The 22,925-nt window shown below is 35.2% G+C and overlaps 1 protein-coding gene across 5 annotated transcripts in view; it reads left to right on the forward strand.

Annotated features, from left to right (window-relative positions):
• MYOM2 (myomesin 2) overlaps positions 1 to 22,925 on the forward strand; it is a 113,354-nt gene that overhangs the window by 85,190 nt on the left and 5,239 nt on the right. For all 5 annotated transcript variants that reach the window (XM_064412109.1, XM_064412110.1, XM_064412111.1 and 2 more), the window contains 13 exons: positions 2,120 to 2,298; positions 2,495 to 2,609; positions 3,175 to 3,331; positions 3,424 to 3,530; positions 5,228 to 5,272; positions 5,740 to 5,876; positions 10,578 to 10,722; positions 10,843 to 10,902; positions 12,299 to 12,366; positions 16,070 to 16,183; positions 17,509 to 17,596; positions 20,694 to 20,732; positions 21,414 to 21,519. In XM_064412109.1, the coding sequence (XP_064268179.1) occupies positions 2,120 to 2,298; positions 2,495 to 2,609; positions 3,175 to 3,331; positions 3,424 to 3,530; positions 5,228 to 5,272; positions 5,740 to 5,876; positions 10,578 to 10,722; positions 10,843 to 10,902; positions 12,299 to 12,366; positions 16,070 to 16,183; positions 17,509 to 17,596; positions 20,694 to 20,732; positions 21,414 to 21,519 (1,360 nt within the window). The remainder of the gene's footprint in view (positions 1 to 2,119; positions 2,299 to 2,494; positions 2,610 to 3,174; positions 3,332 to 3,423; positions 3,531 to 5,227; positions 5,273 to 5,739; positions 5,877 to 10,577; positions 10,723 to 10,842; positions 10,903 to 12,298; positions 12,367 to 16,069; positions 16,184 to 17,508; positions 17,597 to 20,693; positions 20,733 to 21,413; positions 21,520 to 22,925) is intronic.

Genomic DNA, 22,925 nt, shown 5'->3' on the forward strand with positions numbered 1-22,925 from the left:
AATTATTTTTCCACAATTATCTACGATTTATGCTCTCTACAGTTTTTTCAAAACATTATTGAAATTGCAGTGTGTAAAGAAGTGAAAATTATCCTTCATTTTAATGACAGATAAAGAAATAAAATAAAATGTATTTTCAGGAAATGGAGAGAGTGAAATTTCCATAATGAATGATCTGACCTTTTTAGTGTTTGGGTGATTACATTGTTCTCATTATGATATGAGTTGAATAGACAGTATTGCTTTCCTCCTGCTTAAAAAAAAACCACTACAGGCAAACAACATTACCCACCCTGCAAAAAAACTCAAATCTCCATACCTGTTAAATATTTCACAAGCTTTTTAAAAAATACATTTTTAAACAATGGTTTAGCAATAATGAAAAGAAATAATTGAGGTTGAGAACTGGGAGAAAGAGCCTGACCAGCTTCCCAGACTTACTAAAGGTACTGAGGACTAGTGCAAAGTGACTGCAATATACTCCCAGTGTCAACAAAATATTCTTCCATATATAGAATATTTGATATAGAAGGAAGGTTTCCTGAGAAAGGCCAAAACATTTTGCAGGATTTCCAGCATAAGTGATGGATTCTTTGCCCAGAGTCTATAATTATTTCATCCTTCCACAGAACTTTAGTCTTAGGTGTCTTTGTGAGTTTCTGTGTGCTAGCAATGATAGTTAATGGATTATCTTACATTGCTTTAAATAAAAAGAAATGTCTGGAGTCTCTGACTCCTCAGAATAGAACATGCTTCATTACATTTTTCCTTCTACTGTCTAGATTTCTATCAGGTCCATTTGACAGTGTATTTTTAATTATCTGTGGATATATGGATATTCAGATTGGGATTTTAAAAGAGCCATGAGGGAAGCCTTTAGGTTCCTTGAAAATGGCATTCTTTCCCTGAGAAATATAATATTTATCTTTATACCTGTTAATATCTTTAACAGATATTTAATATGGTTTTTTTCTGAAATGTGTTTATCCACTTTGGAGAAAAGCTTGTCTCATTTTTTTTCTTTCCCCCAGTGCATTTGCTGAATGTCATCTTTTACAAATTTTATGTTCATTCATCATTGGCTAACATCATGTAGGTTGGAATGGCAATTAGATTTATTTGTAAGGCTTTCCACTCCTTTTTTATTATTATTTTAAATGGTAAGATGTGTTGTAAAGAAAATTAATATCTTGAAAACTGAGGAAATCTTAAAGTCTCAAGTTAATCCTTAAGCCTTCAGCTTTCTACATCTAAAGCACAAAAAGCAAGCAATATAATTTGACTGAATATGAGAATTCTGTTATGAGTGTTTGACCATGGTAGGAAAGGGATATAATTATGCCTTTACATTTATATTTATTTGCACTAGTAAATAAATATCAAGAGTATAGTAAAAACAATTGCTATAAGTTACACTGAATGGCACTTCAACAGTTATGTGAAAGAGAAGGAAAGTATAGTATGAAGAAGATAACTTGGTAGTTGCAAGCATAAACTCTCACTTATTTGTAGAGTATCAGGATATTTTTGGTTTAAATATTTCTCCTAACAGATATCATTCATCCTGAAAAGTTCCTCTCAGCTGCAGCTATCCAGTTCTCAATAAAAATTCTTTTATCATAGAACAAGAAGCCTGATCCAAAGTCCCTTGGTGCCACCGGATTTTGGATTACTTTGAAAGATCATGGCTCATGTATGCTAATGGAAAGATAAAAACCTGATGTTAAATTATGAACCTGAATCAGGCTCAGTGAAGCAACTTTGATGTGAGGCTGGTGAGTTAAATAATAGACAAGAAGCCTCTCTTTCTTGTTGGAAAATCTTAAACTGCATGGATTTTCCACATGATTAGCTTAACCTTAAAATAGAGTTACTGAGATCTAGCTAAGCTAGTATGCTTCAGAATACTGATGTCACTCACTGTATGAGGCAGGTATTGCTATATACAGCCATGAGGGGGAAATGGCCTAAATACAACATATACCAAGTGTATTCTAAAAGATGAGATTTTTGAAAGCAGATACAGTCAAAATTTTAGCGATACATTTCAGCCTCTGCAGGAACTGCTTGCAAAATTTTATTATATTGAAGTGAATTTCCAATATTTGAAATATTTTAGGTCCTGCCTATGATCTCATGATATGTGAAATTAGAAAAACATCACTAGTTCTTCTGTGGAAAGCTCCTGTGTATGAAGGCAAAAGCCCCATTACTGGGTATTTAGTGGACTATAAAGAAGTAGATGCAGAAGACTGGATCACTGCTAATGAAAAACCCACTTCAAAGCGCTATTTTAAGGTAACATTTTCATTGATTAATATTAATATAAAACTAAGTAGTAGAAGTTGTGATTGAGTATAAAAATGATGTGCATTTGAACTTCAGCTTCTGCTAATGTCTTCATATGAGTAAACAAAATAGTAGATTGTTTTTTAAATTGGCTTTGCTCTTTATCTTGTTTTTTAAATTGGCTTTGCCCTTTATCTTGTTTAAGGTCACTGATTTACATGAGGGTCATACCTATGTTTTCAAAGTTCGTGCAGTGAATGATGCTGGGGTAGGCAAGTCATCTGAAATATCTGAACCAGTGCTTGTTGAGGAACGGCCAGGTAAAATGAACTGTTTAATCTCCTCTGTTTCTAAAGTACTTGGAGTTGCATTTAATCAATCTAATTTGATATTATATCACTATAAGTATTTAAAAAATTAAGAATCTCTTAGCCTTAAAACTTAAATAATTATGTGGATATGGAGACAGCGATTAGAATTTTTTTCATTTTTTCCTTTACTTACTTCAGGAGTTATTTGATAATCAGTTGTTCTGGTTTTTATTCTAACAAAGGTGCTACTTGTTGTGAAACACATTTATTAAAGCTTCAGGAATGATAATAAAATTGGTTTGTTTAAACATTCATATCTTCTCACATTCAGTTATATCTTATACATTTGTTTCTCAATAAGCATTTATTAGTATTATCATTCATTTCTTGCATGTAGAGTAAGAAACTTAATAGCATGTGATGCTGAGTCAGCATATGACATAAACCTGCTTTAAGATCTGCTAATAAAATCACTATATTTTAGGACAAAATAGATATGGGCTTTAGTAATTTATGAATTTCACCTTGACAGAAAAATGCAGTCTTGACATTTGCATTGATTCCTATTTTGCAGGAACAAAAGAAATCTATTCAGGTGTGGATGATGAGGGTAATATTTACCTGGCTTTTGAGTGCAAAGAAGCAACAGATGCATCTCATTTTGCATGGGGTAAATCTTATGAGGAGATTGATGATTCTCATAAATTTAAGATTGAAACAGAAGGAAATCAGTAAGTAATGCCAATCTACCAAAGGAAATCAGTAAGTCATGTTGAAAATGTGATACACAGCTAATTATATTCTTTTTAATTGGTGTTTTCAGTTCTAAGCTGTACTTCAAAAATCCTGATAAATCAGACTTGGGAACTTACTCTATCTCAGTTAGTGACACAGATGGGATTTCGTCCAGCTTCGTTATGGATGATCAAGGTAAGATCCTTACAATTTCAAATATTTCTTCACTGCATCACCTCAACTACACTAAAAATTGCCCAAGGAAAAAAAACAGAACAGAACCCTAAAACTCTCACGTTATTTTCTATGTGTTAAAGAAAAACAAAAAAGAGCCCACAACAGGCTTTGTGTGACTATTTATTTTTCTGATTATCATAATAATGAAGCTGGGATAACTTCAGGCAACATTTTCTAGATAAAGATAAAAAAAATATGGTAAATTAGAATTGTTTTCATTATGCTGGGATTATAATGGTGTTTGTAAATATCCCTTACACTTCCAGTTGTGCTTGAGGCTTTAGATGCAGTTTCTCATAACCGAGAGGCAGGAAATTAGTGAGAAAAACGGTGATGCTTAAGCAAGGTCTAAATACATTGGGTCAAATTATCATTTGGCTTACATATATGTTAGTTTTGCTTTATTTCATTGTAGCTATTTTTTTCACAATTAATATGCTTCAGTCTCACTTTGTTCTAGCATTGAGATATGCTGACATAGAAAACAAATAGTAGTGTTTGCTATTTTGCGTGAAATAAAAATTACTTTGGTGCTTTCACAGTTCTTGGCTGTAATTGCTCTGTCCAGTTCCTCAAGTATTAAAATCCCTCTGCTTTTCAACCTACTAAGCCATTTAAGGAATCACAGTGAGAAACATGTCAAGCCACCCTTTCCAAGTAGGTGTTGAGAAGAAATCCATGTTCGGGGCGGGGGAAAAAAAAAGTTCTCTGGAACATGGAAGATTTGTGAGCCGTTATCATGAGAACTGCCCTTTAGCTAAGTTTTGAAGCACCACTCTGAAATCTTTCTGTAGATCTTGTCATCATCTGCTCTAGCTTTGAAATTTTTTTGTATAAAGGTCTGAAGGTGTTTCCCATCCCATTCTTCCCCTATGTCTCTCCTGATCATATATCACTGAAAATTGCAATTTTATTTCTATTGGATCCCTGAACAAGTATCACATTTTTCATCTTAACACTGAAAACCATAATTTCACTGCCCATTTACTCTTTCAAAAGCTATAAATTCTCCTGTAATTTTGCTAAATCCTCTATCATGTCATAAATCCATGCTAATTTTCTCTGGTCTTTACATTATCTCTAAATTTGGAATTGGCAGTAATGTTCATTTTCCAAATCTTTATTGGTAATGACTATGATAAACAGGATTAGTATGAAAATCTAAAATAAATTTGAGACTTTCACACAGCCTTCATGAGGATCTGGTGCATTAATTAGAACTTTCTGTACTGTTTTCAGACTAACCTGCACTCAATCTTATTTCCTGCCACAGTAAAACAAAATTTTCAGGAACAGTCCAAGAAAGGAAGTCAGGGGACAAAGGAACCTTATACACTGATTAGAAGCCATTGTTTCCCATCTTTCTTTTATATTGCTATTTTTAAAGTATAAAATAGTTTTTGGCCTTTGTTTAGATTCCCTGGCATAAGAGAGTGTGCACTAAAATGCATGCAATAGGAATATTTGCTAAATCCATGTATTAGAATTTAAGTTTCTTAAATTTTATTTTTAAGTCATTTTTTAAGAGTTGTGTATTCTTATAAAAGCTTTAAGGAGATAACTTTGTTGATGTTGATATTTATTTTTGTCAGCACCCGTTTGCTGTCTGTATTTTTCAGAATAAACTAAAATGTGATAATTTTTCTTATTTTCAGAGTTTGAACGTTTGATGGCATTAAGCTATGAAATAAAGAATCCAAGTAAGTTGAAGATCTGAATCTATTAGACACTTCTAGAAGGAATATAATTACATACTAATGACTGCACTTCCAAAAAGATTCTTTCTGAGACCATAACACTTCATTTTTCATGGTGGCTTCATTTAGCATGGAACACCTTGCTTCCTTATCTTTTACTTTATTTAGAAGACTATTAGGTGACAACAAATGAAATCGCCATTCCTAAATGTCTCAAGTTTAACAATACATTATAGATTGTTACTAGCAAAATCCTTACACAATGTACAAACAGTAAGCTGTAAATTCTCTTCTCTCTTTGAGAAATTAATTTAAAAATCAGCCAAAGACTGCATTAGAGGACTTTTACCTGTGTATAATTTATTTGATATCCAAAAATCCATAAATAATAGGGAATTGCTAGTATTTTACTGTAATATTCCTATTTCTCACAAGGTTTCATAACTACTGATTTTTGATTCTTTTTGTAGCAATACCACTGAAATCAGAATTAGCTTATGAAGTTCTTGATAAAGGAGAAGTTCGTTTCTGGATCCAGGCTGAAAGCTTATCTCCAGATTCTACTTTCAGATTTGTCATTAATGACAAAGAAGTCGAAAACAGTGACGTAAGTATATAATGTGTAGTATATGAAAGTGATTTTGTTTAAGAAACCTGCAGGTTTCTATTGTTATCACAGAATCATAGTGTCATTTAAGCTGGAAAAGACCTTTATGATCATGGAATCCAGCAGTTAACATGGCACTGCCAAGTCCACCACTAAACTATGTCCCTAAGTGCCACATCTATCTACTTGTCTTTTAAATACCTCCAATGATGGTGACTCAACCACTTCCCTGGCAGCCTTCTTCTTTCAGTGAAGAAATTTTTTCCTAATATCCAGTCTTGAGGCTTTTTCTTCTTGTCCTATTGTTTGTTACTTGGGAGTAGGGACTGTTCCCAACCTGGGTACAACCTCCTTCAGGCAGTTGTAGAGAGCACTAATGGTCCCCTTGAGCCTCTGTTTCTCCAGGCTAAACAACCTCACCTTCCCCCAAATGCTTCTCACAGGACTCGTGCTCCCAACCCTTCACCAGCTCCGTTGTCCTCTGGACACACTCCAGCACCTCAATGTGTATCTTGCAGTAATGAGCCCAGAACTGAACACAGGATTTGAGATGTGGCCTCACCAGTGCTGAGTACAATTACTGCTCTGGTGCTGCTGGCCACACTGTTGCTGATGCAGACCAGGATGCCATTGGCCTTCTGGACCTCCTGGGCACATGCTGATGGCTCATGCTCAACCAGCTGTTGACCAGCACCTCCAGGTCCTCTTCCACTGAGCCACTTTCCAGCAACTCCTTCCCAAGACTTGTTTTTGACCCAAGGGCAGGACCTGGTACTTGGCTTTGTTGAACCTCGTGCAATTGGTCTCAAGCCATCTATTCAAGTTGTCGAGATATCTCTGCAGAGTTTTCCTACCCTCCAGCAGATCAACACTCCCACCCAAGTTGATCCTTTCCTCTAGATAATTGATAACAATATTAAACAGGACCAACCCCACTGCTGAGCCCTAGAGAACATAATTTGTGATATCTACCAACTGGATTTAATTTCATTCAGCACCACTTTGCCCCTGGCTATCCAGCCAGCAGGCAGTACTTGTATCCAAGCTTATGAGCAGCTTGTTTCTCCAGGAGAAAGCTGTGGGATCCAGTGTCAAAGGCTTGACTTAATTTCTGGTAGGCAACATCCACAGCCCTTTCTTCATCCACTAAGTGGGTCATCTTGCCACTGAAGGTTATCAGGTCAGTAAAGCAAGCCTTGCCTTTCACAAGCCCATGCTGGCTGGGCCTTATCCCCTAGTTGTCCTCAGCATGTTGCTGCTTGGTGTCTCTCAAGATGTAGCCACTTAATATTCCCTGGCACTGAGGTGAGACTGACATGCCTGTAGTTCCCTGGTTCCTGTAGATTCTTAATATCATGTTATTAAGGTGTGATAATACCTGAAAAGAAGGCCAATCTATAACTCAAAATTTTTTTTCAGTATAGAATTCTGTTGCAGAGTGAGCCTATTCATACTGGAAAAAGAGTTGGACTCTGTCTATTCAGAGGGAGAATTTACACACAGAGCAGTGTTAAGCACAAATATTTTAGAAAAATACCTCAAAAAAATGGTTGCTTCAGTTTTGGATTCCAAACCAACAAGACATGCTGTTCCCAAAGCCTCTCTGAGGCTGATATTAATAGTTTTATGTATAATGTGGGAGGCACTTGACAATGCAGCAGTGTTCATATACTTTAAATTTGTATATGGTATCACCTTTGGTTTTTCTAGTTTTGGATTAGAAACCATGCATTGAACAGCTACACAGAGATGAAAGTGTAGGCCACCAGCTCCCCACATTTTTATAGCTCTAGGAAGATCTTTCATATAAAGGGGCATAAAAAAGATTGGGCTGAAAAGAAAGCAAGGTCATGCCTTTGCAGGGCAAGAGTATGGTTCATCTACAGGCCATAAGCACAGCACTGGGAATCCTTTCCTGTGGAGAGTTCATCTCCAGTGCAGCTGTTTGAAAGATTAGGTTTAGTCCTGAGAATGCAAATCCTGGTTTGGGTCAGAAAAGCTTTATCAGCATTTTCATACCATAAAAAAGCAAAGAGCATTTCCTTTAATTACATATTGACAAGTGGAAGAAGAAGTATTTCTGAGTAAAATAATTCTCTGTTTTTCTTTCTTTAAGAAGTAATAAACCATAGCACTGAAAACCTGAATATTTGTGCCTAGGATGTATTGAAATGACACTACTTTGTCTTGGCAATGTTCGTGGATCAGAATGAGCTATTTTTAGTTTGCATATGTTTTGGAAGTGTTGACATCAGAAAGAGTCTTGAAATGAAGCTGCATTATTTCACCGCTTTAATTAGTAACCCACAGGTGACATTTATGTTTGGAGACAGATGATATTTTTGTGGAAAGTCACATAAAAGCCTAATATTTATGATGCCCATAAAATCATTGAACTTCATCTTGCTGCATAATGGCAATAGTTAGAAGCCTAATTGCACTCTAAAACCTGTCTGGAGGCTGGGCTACAGTCACTGAACATGTTCAATAGACCATTATGCTGGTGAATTGCGGCCTGATTCATGACATTGGCTGAAGTGATAAACTTTTCCTGCTAGGTCCTAACAGGGATTGGTTTTGGTAAGATTTCAAAATAATTTTCCATTTTAAAATGGAATGAACTGAGCCCCATTTACTCATATTTAATTTTAATATTTTACTATTTTGCTTAATAAAACTAGAAAATTTTAAAAAGTGTCATAAAGAATCAGATTAAAACACATCTTGCCTTTTTTTTTTTTAACTTTTCTACTTCTGGCAAAATTTAATTTAATGTTCTCCCTGGGAAGTCTTGAAGTAAATGCCAGTGTAGTCCTTGGCTTCTGAGGGGAAGAGGTTGTAAGCAAGAATTTGACTTTTGCACATTGAAATTTGCACTTTTTGATAGTTTAGGTAAGTTTATTAATGCTCTTTTTAACCTTCCTCACCTATCACCTTAACTCTTACAGATGAACTCTAACACAAGTAGATTTTCTACTTAATTTCCCAATTAATTTTACCTTGTCTTATTCTTTGACATTGTATCTTTCTTTGTAGTATGTATGGAAAATTGTGTATCTAAATTAACATGCATATCCCTTAAAAATTATTATTATTCTGATCAATCTGTTAGACATCTGCTTTGTCAATTCCACATATTTTCTTTTTCTTCATTCGTCCATTGTCCCATTAAGATTGAAAAGACTTAACCATTTTAAAATGCCAGTATTGAATGCTAAATATCTGGACTGTGTGACACTGCTCTTCCAGACTTGTTATCCATACAACAGTGAGTCTGTTTTTGAGCTGGCCAAGATGAATTCCTCAAAGCTAAAGCAGATATATTTGTGGGGTCATTCTTTTACTTTTGGATCTTAGGGGACTTAGAGGTTCTTCCATTTCAATAAGATTCTAGAGAGCTTAATAAATGGCATTTTTACTAGCTTTTTTATGTTTCTTCTTTCTTCTTCATCCTTAAACTTTGTCTGTTACTTTAGTACCATTTTTTACTTTTGGAGACCAATAAACAGGTTTATCAGAGCATTCTGTTTATAAGACATCATGTCTCTTTTTAACAGTAAATTTAAAAGTAACAGGGTAGTAGTTCACTGCATATAAGTCCTAGTTGGTGACGTTTATTGTTCTGTGCAGTTGTGACTGGAACTTAGTATGTAATATCCTTCGCCACATCGTTTACCCAAAAGTATTCACCAAGAAACTTCTAAGGGTTAGTTTTACTTAGCTTTAGGAATTTGTTAGTTGAGATTGAAAAAACATCACTGTTAGTGGGGGACATTGTCCTCATAGTTGTAACTCACTGAATAAAAGACGATATTAGTAAAACATGGTTGTATCTAAAACAGTACCTGAAAATTCTAAACACGTATTCTGCAAAGATCATCCGATACTAGCTTGTAACTTTCTGTTTCCATGATGATGCTTGCCAATAATTTATATTTCTGGAATATTTAGTAAAAAGCAAACATATAAAGGACACAAACACTGAAAAGCATATTTAACTTTGAATTCAAGTCAATATTTGGTGTTTTGTGTATTCTGCAAACACTTAAGTGGGTACAATATATCCTGACAGAATTATACCTTTCTTTTGCTGGACTTGGTCAATTGCTTTTGGGTCCCAGAAACTCTTTGGGGTTTGCACAAGCTACTTTTCTCATGGTTATTTGTATAAAGTGTTCTTTGAAAATTACACCTAGCATTAAATGAGAAAATAATTTCTTCTGATGAGAAAATAGGATCTGCTATTGACTACTATATATGTCCCAGATGTTTAGTAGGGATGACCTTTTGGATTTGGTGTGATGGTTTTATTCAGAGGTCTATGTTTAATATTTCCAGTTTCTGCAAGGAATAGTCCTTCTGCCTAGCAAACCCCCTTGTTGAACTGGAAGCTGTAATGCAGCTAAAGGCTGGCTGGTAGGCTCTTCAAATATGCACAGTGCCATAAACAATTGTTTTTAAATAGAAACCAGCTATATTATGATGACTTGAGGATTCCAAATACAGCTGCACATGAGGTTTCTGTCACCACTGGGATCTTATTGCACAACAGTAAATAAATGAAGCATTTTCTTCCCTTAGTTTACAATTAAAACGACATGAAAAAAGTTGACTGTGGGGGAAGGAATGTAACTCTTAATTTATTCATTAAGAATCATAAGTAATTTACACTATACTAAAGTACTTATTTGTTTATTTCAGAGGCATAAAATAAATTGTGACCGTTCAAATGGCATTATAGAAATGGTGATGGAAAAGTTTACAATTGATAATGAAGGTACCTACACAGTACAGATTCAGGATGGAAAGGCCAAAAACCAGTCCTCATTAGTTCTCATTGGAGATGGTATGTTCACTGAAACATTGAAATGCTGAAACTTTGACTCTGATGAAGAAGTGAACTTCAATTATTCTTTGAGTAGTTTTGTGACTAAGTTATTTTTCATTCACCTCTTCCAAAATTTAGCATTCAAGGGAGTATTGGCTGAGTCTGAGCTCCAACGAAAGGAATATCTCAGAAAACAAGGTAAGACTGAGCAGATTGGTGACTTCAGGCCCAGTTTGCAGCTAATGATTCATCCCTGGGGAGGGCTAAACACAGCTTGCATTCTTTATTAGAAGATATTTTTCAGTCTTAGGAGACACTTGAAACCTTGGTGGATCTTATTTTCCAACACTGTCAATTTGTGACAAAACCTTCAGAGAAAAAAGGAGTTCTTACAAGAGGTTGTCTTTGCCCAATATTTATGAGAAGTGTGCCTGCTGTAGGCTCTGGTCCAACAAAACATTTAATTACATTTAGGTTTAAGCATACAAGTTGTCTGCTCAATATAATTGACAGAAGAGTAGACAGACAGACAAGTAGTGCCAGATAAGGAAGATTAAAAGCTTGACTCGATGGTTTCTATTGAGGCAAAATTCCAGGAACTAAATGTATATTTGTTGCATAGTTGCTGTACATTTGTAGAGTTTGTTATATACTCGTTATCAATATTGCTTGCAGCTGAATGAGAAAATTCCAATTGGATACCTAATCCAGACTTCTATCCCTGTGAAATCCTTAAAAAATTGAACTTGAGCTCTAGTTTGTAATTTTCACTTGTAAGCAGATGGCATTCCAGATGAAAGTGACAATAATAATTAAAAGCTTTTTTTTCCTAAATAGCTTAGGTAAGATTCTGTACAGAAGCAATGTAATTCTATTTTTTGAAGACTGTTTAAAATTGATTTAGGAAAGAAATTATACCATTTACAGCATGATCTGACAAAATCTTTTGATACTGAATTATTTAAGCCAAACTATTGGACTTTGCAACTTTCTAGGCTTGGGTATCAGAATTAAGGCCTCTGATCCTGCCAACACAAAGACATGTACATGTACAAATAAACACAACAATTTAAAAACAGTATTTATGTCAGCAAATTTTCATCAGGATGTATTTCTTTGCAGGATTGGGACCTTCGTGGGGAAAAGGAATATTTTCTGTTCTGCCTGTAATATTTAACATGTTTTTAAACTTTACATTATTTGGGCAAAAAATGTTTGTCATGTTGTTTTTACATTAAATACATTATTTCTATGCTTGTTTGTATCTACTTTGTTTTTTTCCTCTGCTTAATTGGCAATTTGGCACAAAGGTATTCAATAAAATAATTTTTCTCACTCATCATTTTATATTTTGGAATATTAGTCCATTCATACAGATTCAGAGATCAGATTCAGGTTTCTAAGCTGTAATGTAGACACTGGGTAAGTATGATAAAAACTTTTAGGATTTTCCTTCTAGTGCATGGGTAGTTCAGGAGTTCCCTCTTGTTCTTGTGTAAGAATGTTGAAATTGTCATCCTTTTTCTTTCTTTCACTGCTTTTTTCTGATAATCTTCATTCTACAACGTTGCTTTAAGACTGTTTTGTTTCTTAGGTCCTCACTTCTCTGAGTTTTTGTATTGGAATGTTACAGAGGAATGTGAAGTTTTACTTTCTTGTAAGGTAAGGAAATACACTTGAAATTATTTTTTAGAATATGTTGATGAAGAATTGAGGTAGAAAAATACGAAAAATTACTTATATACCTTTAAAAACAAAAGTTTCATATGAAAACTTTTTAAAATTATTTGGAAAATTTGAATATGAAAATTTCTCACTATTCTTCAGCAGTAGTGTTAATGAAAACAAAAAAAAATAGGAAATTTCTAAATGTATTATTAGGTGGTCCAATTCTTTATAAAAATTGTGAGCCATAAAAATAATTTACACAAATATAAGATGTATCCCTTTTCTTCTTCCTTAAAAATAGCTAAAAAAAGCCAGAGTTCAAAATCTTTCTTTACTGTTTTCTTATTTCTCTAACAAAGAGTCTGTTATTTAATCAACTGTAATCAAATGTGCTACAAAGACTTCTAGAATTAAGGTTATAAAAGATGATTTAAAAATTATTTTTGGCTAATGACTTTTGAATCTTAAGTAATGATAATGTGTATGGATTTCAGTGTACCTTCTGCTATTAGCATCTTTAAATGCCTTTCTGAACAGATAAATTTTCATTTGTTTTGCTCTTCTAGAGTGACTAATTAGAGGTCTGAAAAACTAAGTAAATTGAATTCAGAGATCAAACTCTTTTTCATTCTTTTCCTATTATATGGATTATTTTGTATCAATTTTCTCATCTTCTTTTGAAAAACTTTTGGCTTATAATTAGACTAACTTGAATCATTCTTTATGAGCAATTTGCATGCACATTTCTGGGATTTTTTTTCTACTCATTAACTAGGACACCCTTAACCTCAAGTTATTCCCAGCAGAACTGACCTGGTGCTGAAGCTGCCATTCCATGTGCTCACATTTTAGGGCTCAACACTCATTAGTTAACACAGTACCTTGGCTGGAGTACTTTATAATCTCCACATGCATGTGCCTCAGGCATGAACCCTGCTTATCCTTTCATTCACATGGGGAATTAAATGTTGCTGAACCAGTTATGCTAGTGTTAATTCTCTACAAATTAATCTGAAATTATCCTTCTTTCACTGACTGTCAAGCCTGTTTATAGCACTGAAGCTGTGAAAGGCTGAGCATCTGATTATTTGCTTTTCACCAGTGTGCTTTTTGTTCACAAGGTCAGAACATTTTATGTAAATGAAATCTAGGATGTGGGCTGCTTGCACACTCATCATTTTAACTGTGCTATTGACCTTATAATGTTTGTTACTGTTTGTATGTGACTGGTGGTTAGGTTCACATGGAACTGTTGTTTACAGCTCTTTAGCTTGTATTTATACATAGGAAGAGTTTGAAAAACAAAGCCTGGGTTTGTCCTTCAAACTCCAGATACCTGACAAACAAGTTAGAAGTGTGGCCACTCCATGCTATTTCTGTGATAATAAAAACAATCAAGGAATAATCTCTGCCATCTTAGGCCATATTGTAATACTTGACGCAGGTCTCTTCCAGGCTCTGTTTACTGCACCTCTGCAAAAAAAATTGTCAAGGGAGTTTTTGTCTCTTCTAATAGCCTGGGATAATGCGAAGGAAGTATCTGTAAGAGAGGACATTTTACCTTGACTATTTTAAAGGCCGTTTCATGGCACAGGGAAGTTAGGAAATCACATCAATGGGAAGCTTGTGTAGGGCAAAGGACTGACTGTATGATCCTGGCCCATAACAGAAATGATGTAGAAATGTGGATTGTGTTATAAAAGAGTATGTCAAATATTACCTCACATATCCCTTATTTTCTATGTGATTTAGCCTGGCTGAGTTTTTGATTGACTTAGTATTTAATTCTGAAATAGCTGGGATTGATGACCATGTTCTTGGTATTGTAGCCCCTCAATGTCAGTGGAACACAGTTGTCCATGTGAAAGATAATTTGAGGGTGTTTGATTTTTGCTTTTTGTTTTGTGTTTATTTTTCTTCATATGCTAGCAACTACTGTCATTTTGCTTCTAGTAATTCTAAATTTCAGAACATTCAGAAGCTACTTGTTCTTGCTCAACTTTGTCCCTTATTTGTACTGTGTCTGTTAAAAGCAAGATTTTTGGTGTGTGGCTAAACAGTGAAAAATGTAACATTTCATAGTAAATGCCAACATGAAATAACTTCAGCACTGCAAATTGCATGTGTCTGAAACTCAGTCTATTTATTGTCAGATTGAGTGCTAACAGTCTTTGATGAAAAATTGTTGAAAAGCATTAAAGCTTGTTCCTTTGGGCTTTGTTCAAATAAAATTACCACTCATGTCATAGGACTACAGGAATAGCCACTTTGTAGTTACTGGTAAATGTAAAATGCTGCTCACTTTTCTTCAGCAAGTCATTGCTTTGGGCCAGGTGGTGATCTCAAATACTGTCAGAGATCCATAGCAACCATGCTGGATATTGAGCAAGAATAGATGTGATTAATCTGAGCATGTTTGATAGAGATGTCTAGGAATCAGTATAGAAGACCCTCTTATTTGTTACCTCTACAGAGAGCTTTCATAGAGCTTTCATCTATGGAATGACTTCTCTAATGTAAAAGAGTTAGAAATTGGTGCATGATTTTTCCTCCAAGCAAGCCACTTGAAAACTATTGCAGATCTGTATTAAGTTCCTGGCTGCCCTCTAGCCATTTGTTCCATTTTTTGCTGTTTCTTTAAGGAGCCTTTTTAAAGCAACTGCCTGGGGACTGAGAAATATCTTGCCAACTCTGTCTTTCTACCAAAGCCACAATGACTGGGAATTCAGGCTACACATAAAAATACCATGGCACTTTTATGACTTTTAGAAGAGTATAGGGATAGTGATGTCAAATAAGCCATAGTGTTTTTGAAAGTGAGGGTATAAAAATATGGGGTTTCTAAAAAGAACTGCTCTTTTAGCTTCTTTGAATTCACAGTTTGAGGTAATTTATCCAGCAATACTTGAAGTGTATCCAATATACAGTTTTTATATCAAAATTAGAACAGTACTTCAGGTACAGCTGTAGTCTATTTAAACATTGTTTCAATGAATTGCTGCTACTACAGCAAAATTCTTGCTGTCAAACAGCTGCTCTGCATAAGCACTGTGTTTTTAAGCCCCTTTTTGTTGAGAGAGACTGCAATTTGTAGGATTCCTCAGGTCTGTGTATGCCCCCTAGGACTCAGTGAAGAAGGTAAAATAAAAAAGGATTTTTGGTGCTCACAATTTTGAAGTCTTGGATGCTTTCAGAATAGTGATTTCAGTTGCTTCCTGCAGCTTATCCATGGGAGACATTGCTTAGGTAGCTGGGATAAATCTCCAAATTGGCCAAAGACTAAGATAGGGCCTAAGTTCTGTGTTACAACTCTCTGGAGTCACAGGGCAAACACAAAAAGATAAAGGAGAGTTCAGAAGCTCTAATTTGAAAGATACGTCTTCCACAGCTATCTTTAGACAAACTACAAGCACAGAGCAAGGGTGCAAAACCGTTTAAGGGAAGAGATTGCCAGGATTTTCTTTAAGGATTTTACAGGGCTCTGAACTAGTAACCTGTATACTGTGCTGCAAAGAAACACTGTAGGACTAAGACTTGCTTAGTAGGACTTGGTTGAAATTGGTTTTCTACTTAGCTTTATTTGACATGTGTTATAAAAAAACCGGTTTCATATGTTGAAAGTACCTGTGTGACTTCCCACAGTACAATACATTTCCTCAGGACATAGCCAAGCTTATGGGCCTTTTCTGTTGTACAGGTTGCAAACATAAAGAAGGAAACTGATTTTAAGTGGTATAAGGATGGTTCTGGGGTTGATGTTGAGGAGCTGCCTGATCTGCAGAAGGGAGAATGTCACCTCAGTATTCCCAAGGTACTGTATTGCCTGCTGGTTACAAATGACAGCTTCTGCTTCACATACTACAGATTTGCCAGACACAGCAGCAAGCCAGCTATCATGATTTTTATGAATAGTTGTAAGAAAAAGCATATTTTCTACTCTTTGATTAGCTGGTGAATAACTATTGCTAGCAAAAAGTATCTGTTTCTTTAATCAGCTCAAGAGTTCATGCTTAAATTGCTTCAGAGTCCTTGGGTGACCTGTACCTCATTCTTTATCATTACTCCTTAATTTTTCAACTTGTTCAAGCATCTCATTTTTAACAGTGTTTCAGTTTTATTGCCTAAAATGAATGAGTTTGAAGTTTATGGCTTCTTAAGATTTATCTTTATGCAAACATGATAACCTGACTTCTATCTGAAACCTTAACTTGCATAGCTGCTGCCTTTGTGAAGTGACAAAACCTCCCAGAATGAGATTTTCTGCTTTCAGTAATGTGCATTACATCTGTTTATTTATTGGATTCATATTCTTCTAATTTCCTTCCTTCATTTCCCTTGAAAGAGGATACTGACTTAATTTTTCTTGAGTAGACTTTTTTTGAGAAGCGTGGTTTCTGCTTGTCTTGGGTTGCTCTTGTTACTTGTCATTAAATTTTATATTTCTGCTGTGGTTTATGTGCTTCTGGATTTGTATAAGTCTAAGCATTAAGTCATCTCCAATCTGTATATAAATGTTTGTATATTTTCCTGCAGGTTTTAAAAGAAATTAAAAGAAACCCACAAACCCCAAAAATCCCTACTGCCTTTAATGCAGTATCACTGTGATAGATTTCAGAATATAAACTCTCCAAGGTTAATGAATTAATTATTTACTTAGAATAGATACAGTTGCTGCTTGAATACAAGAAGCATGAAAGGGCTGATGTTACAGGATATAGACTTGTTGTTATGATTTACATAATGCAAAAAATAATAATTTTTGTTGAAGAAAAATTAGATTTCTAAAGTTTGTGTAGGTTGCAGTTATGCCTTGTTACATCTTACTACAGTGCTTGTAATTTCTACTGACCAAGATCAATCCTGTCTTTTTGGTACAAGAAAAAAATAGCCTCATGGTTTCTAGAGGAAATTGAACTGAAATCAGAATAGGTTTTAGGCTTAAAACTAAATGCATTTCCATAAAAAAAGCATGAACCAGCCATTCACAGCTTCCATCTCCTCTCTGGTAAGATTATTTATCCAGAAGACAGTACAATGTATGTTGTTTTAGTTAAAAAATTGTGCAGGTGTTGAGCAAATCTAGTACTATGTAGTACTGTCAAGTTTCTCAGTAAACATCTTGTGTTTTCCTTGCAGCTGTCTCGCAAAGATGAAGGAGTTTATAAGGCGACACTATCAGATGATAGAGGTCATGATGTATCTTCTCTTGAATTAGCAGGAAAAGGTAACATTCAGTCTACTGTAATGGAATAATGATCTCCACATGTTCTCCAGAGGTGTCAAAGATCTATCCTTGCAAATGGCAAATTTGCATATATTTTTAGCGTTCTTTGAACTTCATTTCTCTTATGTCATAGAGACCTGAACTGCAGATCAGCACTTTAGGAGGGGTGACACTGGGCAATGTTGTGATTCATCTCTAGCTTTTTGATAGGCAGGAGATGAAGTATGTTTCTAACCAGACAGACACTTCATTTTATTGTAGATCACTCTCTCTCAGGTTTGTTAAGCTTTAATATCTACAAAAAACCCTAAAGCAACAAAGTGCTATGTACCTGTGGGACTCTCAGTGGGGACTGAGAGTCCTTCTGATTCTAAGTCATAAAAGTGTTCTGTGGGTTAGCATCATCTGGCATCTTAGCCCCACACAGCCACTTGCTCACTCTCTTTCGGAGAGACGGAGACGGAGGAGAGAATTAGAAGAAGAAAAATGAAAAAAATCCTGGCTTGAGATGGTTTAATTGGTAGAGCAAAAGCTGTGTATACAAGCAAAGCAAAACAAATAATTTATTCACTGTTTCCCATGGGCAGGTAGGTGTTCAGCTGTCTCTAATAAAGCTGGGTTCCATCACATGTAACAGTGACTTGGGAAGACAAACACCATCACTTCAAATGCTCCTCACTTCCTCCTTCTTCCTTGAGCTTTATATACTGGGTATTACATCATATGGTATGAAATGTTTTTTGGGTATGAAGGTATTTTTGGGGTGAACTGTCTTGGCTGTGTTGCCTCCCAACTTCTTGTGCACCCCCAGCCTCCTCTTGCTGAGGCAGTCTGAGGAAAAGAAATAAAAGATTTTCGCATTGTTCAAGCACCGCTCAGGAATAGCTAAAACCTCCCTGTGTTATCAACACTGGTTTAGTCACAAATCCAAAATACAGCACTGTAATGCTGCTATGAAGAAAATTAACTCTATTCCAGCCAAAACCAGTAAAATTTCTGTCCCTTATTCTGTACCATTTATGTCAGGATCAGGTCCCACACTTTGCAATGTTTCATTCTCATTAATCACCACCTCCCTTCCTGTCCTTTGATATATACACAGATATTATTCCCCTAGTCTGTAGATTTGTGTATGTGTATCCTGACCAGTGGAATAAGCAAAAGTTTCAGTAGGTCTCCATCATATGGTCAGGGCTTCCAGTGACTATACTTCAGGTATGGCAAACTGCGTTGTGCTTGAAATGTACAGTGAAATGCCTGTTTAGAGAATTCACAGTATCTAATTCTGTGGGTCCAGGAGGCTTTGAAAATGTCAACCCATGAAAAACCCATGAAAACTGCACTATTAAACCAAACAATGGCTCTCCTAAATGATGGAGTTAGCCTTGAAACATAAAGGATAAAAAGAGAAGTCGAGCAGGAGCAGGGAAGACTGCTTATTCTATGAGGCAGATTACTTCAAACTCAGTATCCACTGACATTCAAATGAAGTTAAATGCAAATAAGAGACTATAATCTAAAATAGATGCATGACAGACATTTAGAAAAGGTTTTGCATGATATCAGATATCACAGTGAGATAGAGCAATTCTATTTACATTTAATATTTTTCACATAAAAATAGTCTGTTTACTTTGACCCTGAGATGAGCTCAGTTGGTTAAAGCATACTGTTAATAATGCCAAGGTGGGGGGTTTGATCCCTGTATGGGCTATTCACTTAAGACTTGGGTTCAAGATTCTTGTAGGTCCCTTCCAACTCACAATATTCTGTGATTCTGAGTGCATAAAAAACACTGATCTGTTGCCAACATGAGTGAATTTTACTTAACTTTGGTGAAGAGTGCTTCTCTGGATTTGCTTAGGTCGCACCAAACAGGCCAAAGTGAATCTAGATTCATCCCAAACATATCTGTAGACATTTGTCCTAAATAATGGATAATTTTTGCCTGGCTCCTAATAGGAGGAGAAAGACATGTTAAAAAATTAACTCAGTTTAACAGAAATCTTAACATTCCTTTTCAGCAGATGGAGGAAGTATCTGTAACAAGAGGAAAAGATGAGTATCAGGCTGAAGTATTAAGCTGTGGTTTATTGCAGAAGGCTGTATTATCAATTGATAGTCCCCCAGGTGTTTTTCTTTTGCATAAATTCTGCCCATTATTCTATCAGAAAAAAAAACATCCCAGCCTCATTTACTCAGTATGGTTAACATAACCCTACCTTCTCAGACATCTGTCCTGTAAGGTATATATAATAAACAATTCATGTCTTTATGTCAAGGTATCAGTACAAGCATACTGGAGATTGCAAAGAATTATGGAACTGAACTGTATCATGACTTTTTCAGCTGAGACAAAAATGTGCATATACAGATCAATACAGAACAAGTATATAAGTAGTATTTTCTGAACTTCACGCATTTCTTTGTCATCTGCTTTTATAAAAATCCATCAGTGTTGAATAAGCATCCTTCAGACTTGACTATGCATTCTTTAGACTGCAGTGGTTCTTTTTCTTTTCATCTTACATGGTGTCACTAAATACGATTCTTCTGCTATGAAAGGGTCCCTCACTCTTTGTGAGGGCACTCTCTGTGCCCCTGTCTCCGGGGTTCCCTCCTGCTACAAACCCATCATCTCTGTGATATTTCAAAAGCTTGATATGATACCTGCTTTATTTCCATTGCTGTTAAAGAACTTCACTTCTGTCAAATGCCATCCTACAGTGAGAAGGTGAAACTGTTTTCACCTAGAACGAGATAATTTCTTTTTCACCTGCACTCTCCTTTGAATGTGAGCTATTCAGTTTTAATGACTTTTTTCCTTTTTGCTGGCCTAAGGGAGAGAGACAAAGATTTGGCACCAGACAGCTGACTCCACAAAAGGCTGAGATACTGAGTGACATAGCACAGAATTCATATGCCATACACAGACAGTTTCCAATTTGTCTTGTACACCTGTTGCAATTTTAATGGTTTTCTTTGCTTAAGGATATGAAGATTTCCCATATTTCTTTAATTAAACTGAACATAAAAGCTATATTCTGATTGAAACTTGATGGTACATTTTCTTCTTTTTCTTCCTTTCTCTCTGCAGTTTATGATGATATAATTCTAGCATTGAGTGGAATGAGTGGTAAGTAAATGCTGTCTTGAAATTTCATGTAGTTTTTTATTTTGTAGTCACATGAGGCTGAGACAGAAAACTTTTATTTTAAGTGGGAAATCTCTGAGAGTCCCAATGGTATATTATTATGGACATTATTAATTTTCTGAACAGGCAGTTGACCTTGCTAATTGTGACTATTAAAAGGGAACAAAGTATTATTCCACCTGGCTTGTTTGGTTTAGATACTGTGAAATTGCAGCAATAATTTTCTTCCTACTTTCCATTAGTAAGTGAACCTTGATATCAAGAAAAGGAGGTTCAAAAGGTATTTGAATCTGTTCCCAGTGAGAAGCTATTCTTTCCACTTAAAGAAGAGGGTTTGCACAAGAATAAATTTTTTATGCAAATAGAATCATTATACTACTCTTTCATGGCAATTATATGATTAGATTATTATTTCACAATGGATCTTGAGAGTCATGATGCTTGTATATAACAATTAAGTCATAAACTTGTACTGAACTTTTGCCTGATATAAATCAGCAGTAGTTCCCTGAGAGGTATGACGATTGTCTCTGTGATACTTGAAAATCATGACCCAGGTCTTGAATTTCCTTTTGTCCAGACAGCACAAATAATCCACTCCTCCATTTCCTATTCATTCCACTGTCTCTCCTATTTGATCCACATATGCTGTATTTAATCTAGGTAAGTCAGCCTCTCCACTGAAGATTCTTTGCACTGAGGAAGGAATAAGGCTCCAGTGTTTCTTGAAATACTACAATGAAGAAATGAAAGTCAGCTGGTGCCACAGGTAGATGAGAATATTTTTTCAATTTTACTTGAGAAAAAATGCTGTCTTTGCAATTTAATATTTACTATTCCATGGCATTCATTTATAAATGGGAACATATTAATGCATTTCTCTTTCCAAAACAATATATTCGCTTTTAACATAGAAAGAACATAAGGTAAAATAAATATTAAAAGGCTCATCCAACACCCTCAGGAGGGCTGTAACAGACAGAAAAAAGGAATCTACTGCTTTGTGTTCTCTTATTCAACACAAGGCTGTTTGTCTTCTGTTGTATTATCTGTCTGGTTAAAAGATAGCAAAATATTTGGAGTTTCTGATTCAAAGTTTCTGATTCAGGGCTGCCCTTTTTCTAAAGTGCATGAAACTCTCATCCAGTTCTAGGTGAATACCAAGGATCTGCTCTCACTGTTTAATAAAAGCCTGTATTAGAATTAATTTTTTTCAAACTGATAGTCTTAAGTAACCCAAAATATTTTAATTTTGATCCTCCTCTTTGAAAAGATATTCAATGGGGCGCAGAATACCTCGAGAATAATGCTCAGAGCTGAGAATATGGCTGAAAATGAGCTTTAAAGTTGCTAATAGTTTTCCACTTTCATGTTACATTAATCTTTGACTTTGGAGACAGTCAAATAATCTGCATATTTACAGTTAAATATGTGTTCAAATGTTTTGTTATGTCAAGCCCTCACTTTTTTTAAACTGCAGTTAATATTTGAAAGGATTTTAAAACTGTTCAAGAAGTTTCAACTTCCACATTTCTCGATGAACTGATCTGACTCAGCTAGGAATAGTCTGGCTTATCAATATGTTGTCCTAGATTTGCAATGTTTTCTATGAAGACAGGAACACATTCAGAGCACCAATTATCACACTCAAGGAAGAGCGCTTCTGCAAGGCTGTGCATCTGTATTTATATCTCAGATTATATATTTACAAAGTATCCTGTGATACTAGGAAAACAAAAAAAAAAAAGCCTCTGCCTTTTACTGTATCTGCTTCAGTTTTAAAAGTTACATTCTATTCTACCATCTAAGAGTAATTTTACACAAACATTTTGTTAATTGATTTTTGAAGTTAATCAAATACAAAAGATATTTTTCTTTCATCAAAAAAGGTGATTTGCCCATAATTTACAACCCTTATGTATTATATTTTACTGTGTATGAAGTGTACAGAACCCTAAGCATTTTCACACAGAGTCATGTATGTGCATGCTTATAAAGATATAATCATAGCTCTGTGTGAGGAGGGCAGGAGAAGGAGAAAAGGGTGAACAAATGAATCTTCATAATGAAAGTTCAAGATAATATTTTCAAAGTGTTTCGTACTCCTTCCTGGAAGCAAAGAGTATTCTGGAAAATTGAGCCCTTTAGTTGCAATCTGTCTATAGCTTAGGAATA

This window comes from Passer domesticus, chromosome 3 (genome assembly GCF_036417665.1).
Source record: "Passer domesticus isolate bPasDom1 chromosome 3, bPasDom1.hap1, whole genome shotgun sequence".
Taxonomy (NCBI): domain Eukaryota; kingdom Metazoa; phylum Chordata; class Aves; order Passeriformes; family Passeridae; genus Passer; species Passer domesticus.